General features: G+C 40.4%; 2 protein-coding genes across 3 annotated transcripts in view; both read right to left on the bottom strand.

The window, feature by feature from the left end:
• The window catches only part of LOC138024670 (spliceosome-associated protein CWC27 homolog), a 73122-nt gene that overhangs the window by 32653 nt on the left and 37969 nt on the right, over nt 1-2500 (bottom strand). The window lies entirely within an intron of this gene.
• LOC138024668 (spliceosome-associated protein CWC27 homolog) overlaps nt 504-2500 on the bottom strand; it is a 57880-nt gene continuing 55883 nt past the window's right edge. For both annotated transcript variants that reach the window (XM_068871881.1, XM_068871882.1), the window contains 2 exons: nt 1237-2396; nt 504-555 (listed from right to left, as the gene is read on the bottom strand). In XM_068871881.1, the coding sequence (XP_068727982.1) occupies nt 2240-2396 (157 nt within the window). In that variant the 3' untranslated portion in view covers nt 504-555; nt 1237-2239. The remainder of the gene's footprint in view (nt 556-1236; nt 2397-2500) is intronic.

Here is a 2500-nt window from a genome sequence, read left to right as displayed (position 1 = left end):
ACAACGCAGAGAAAAATACTGGGAGCAGAATCGAAAATCGGCACAAACGCTCCAACCCGTCTATTATTAATTCAGTCCACATTGGTGGTAGCCTACGTAACAAGCGTTTCCAGCGGGCGAGAAGCGAATTCATTTTTCCGGCCGCGCGAGAATAGGACGAGCACAAAAAAAACAAAATTGGAGGGGGAGGGGAGGAGAGGCCCCATTTTTGACGCTGCCAGAACATTAACAATCTTCCACGGAAATGCTTGCTACGCAGGCTACATCGGTGGGGGTAAGTTCTCCTACTTCAAGGCCAATCCTGCTCCCTTCAAGACTCAAACAAGGGGTATTATCAGTTGGTTACCTTGCCAGGAATTAACCCCCGTCCGGCCAACAAGACCCTTACAGAGCTCAAGAGACGGCAAGCGCTGCAAATTTAACGAGCAAGATACAAATGCTTTGCGCGCTCTCAAACATGCAAAACAACAAAGTGAAATAACCAAACAATACTGTAGATGGGGTCAACTAGGAAACAAAATGGTTTATTTGGCCACCACGCTCAAACATTTTTTACTTAAGGTGGCTCACACCAGTTTCAACACTTGGAAGAAACGTTCTCATTAGAAGGATTGACACTACAACACTTCATCACTTAACAGCAATATTATGGTACCATATCAAACACCAATTATTGCTGAAAACAATTATTCGGTCATTTTTGTGATGCAAAAACGTTACCGTGGCAACAGGAAAGTTTCCTGCAAACACTCCATATTTTGGCTTTAGTTGCTTATATCTCGAAAACGAACTCAATGACCCCCATTTTTTATTTCTGAAATGTAATCAACATGCCAGGATAAAACTTTCTGTAGTTTAAAAGAATTCTGTGGAGCAGATTCAGAGCCACCTTAAATAATTGAAAATTTAAGGTATCTCTGAATCCGCTCCACAGAATTTTTTTGAACTTTGCAGAGAGTTTTATCTTGGTCTGTTAATCGCTTTTGTGCAATGAAAAATGGGGGTCACCAAGTTCCTTTTTGAGATATAAGCAACTAAAGCTAAAATCTGGGGTGTTTCTGCAAGGCTTTCCTGTTGCCATGGTAACTTCATACCGCACAAAAAGGACTGCGCCTTGTTCAGAAATAATTGATGTTTCACATGGTGCTATAACATTAGTGTTACGTGATAAAGTGTTGTCGTGACAATCCTTCTAATAACAAGGTCTCTTAAAAGTGTTAAACTGGTATGAGCCACCTTAATATAATAGAAATATCACTAAAAAGTCTGTAACTAAATTAAGTAACCACATCAAGAGGAAATAAAATTGTATTGTATTGTAACCCGTAAGATCAATCTTGGAATGTGCCGATCCTGCGTGGATCAATGTTCCAGAATACGTTAACAACTTGGTGAGTGTGAGTTTACAGAAAGAGGTATCCCAGATTATGATTGTCCCCAACAAAACATATCGCGATGATCTTGTGTCCTTGGGGTTACATTCGTTCTCGCGCCAAGCGCCGTGAGCAGTTTATTTATCGAGAAAAAAAAAACAATTGCTTTGTGCACTCTTAAACAAAAGCAAAAAAAAACCTGATATAATCAAATTTGGGCTACTGGTACACTGAAGCCTCGTAAAATCTGTCGAGTGAGATATCATCACAATCACCACCACAGTTATCATCATATATGACAGCAAAAAGCGTAATGTTGGATCAAAGATACGACAAAAAATATAAGGCGGTCAAATTGCTATGGATACATTAAAGAAGATTCCTTTTCATTCTGTATATCACATTCGACCCTCACAGAGAGCAAGTAAAATCCCATGTAATTCGGACTAAAGATGTTAGATGATGACGAAATTTGTTCAACTCAAAGACAAAGTTATACATTTTCAGCCTTCCAGAGGCCGAACCACGACCCGAAAGGAAATCGCTTATCCGTTGATCGGTTTAGTTCGGCTACAAGTTGGCAAGTATTACATATAATTGTTTAGTACATCACAAGCATCTTCAGCATTCTCGAGGAATCGAAACGCTTTGTTCAGTTCAAATCCTCTCTCCGTGAATCTTCTTCGTCACGAAACAGAAGGTAGAATACTTTTTGACGACATCTCGCGTGGCAGTGTCATGAGCGCTCGTGCATCTAACTGATTGGTGGACGCCCTTAATGTAAGGACGTTTAGGAGGATTCACCGAAGACCACGTTCCTTCTCTCCGCATTTTTACTTACAAGCGTTTGTGGACGCTGATTAACGTCATCTTCGTTTGCTTTGCAATGACTTTTTGCTCGATTCTCTCCGCCTTTTATTGATGGGATTTCGTGGGTCGTATATTTCAAACGTGTCCTCGTCTTCAATGAAAGCGTCCCTGGCTCGTTTTAATTCGTTTTCGCACGAAAGCGTGTGAAACATCCTAGAACAAAAGAATGGCCCATGTAAATTTCATAGTAATATAGAAGGGTTCGTTTATACAAACGTTGGCCGTGTAGCACTTATATTTTAAACAGAGTTAACTGG

The sequence above is a fragment of the Montipora capricornis genome, chromosome 11 (genome assembly GCF_036669925.1).
Source record: "Montipora capricornis isolate CH-2021 chromosome 11, ASM3666992v2, whole genome shotgun sequence".
Classification (NCBI taxonomy): Eukaryota; Metazoa; Cnidaria; class Anthozoa; order Scleractinia; family Acroporidae; genus Montipora; species Montipora capricornis.
This window is presented reverse-complemented; position numbering and strand designations above follow the sequence as displayed.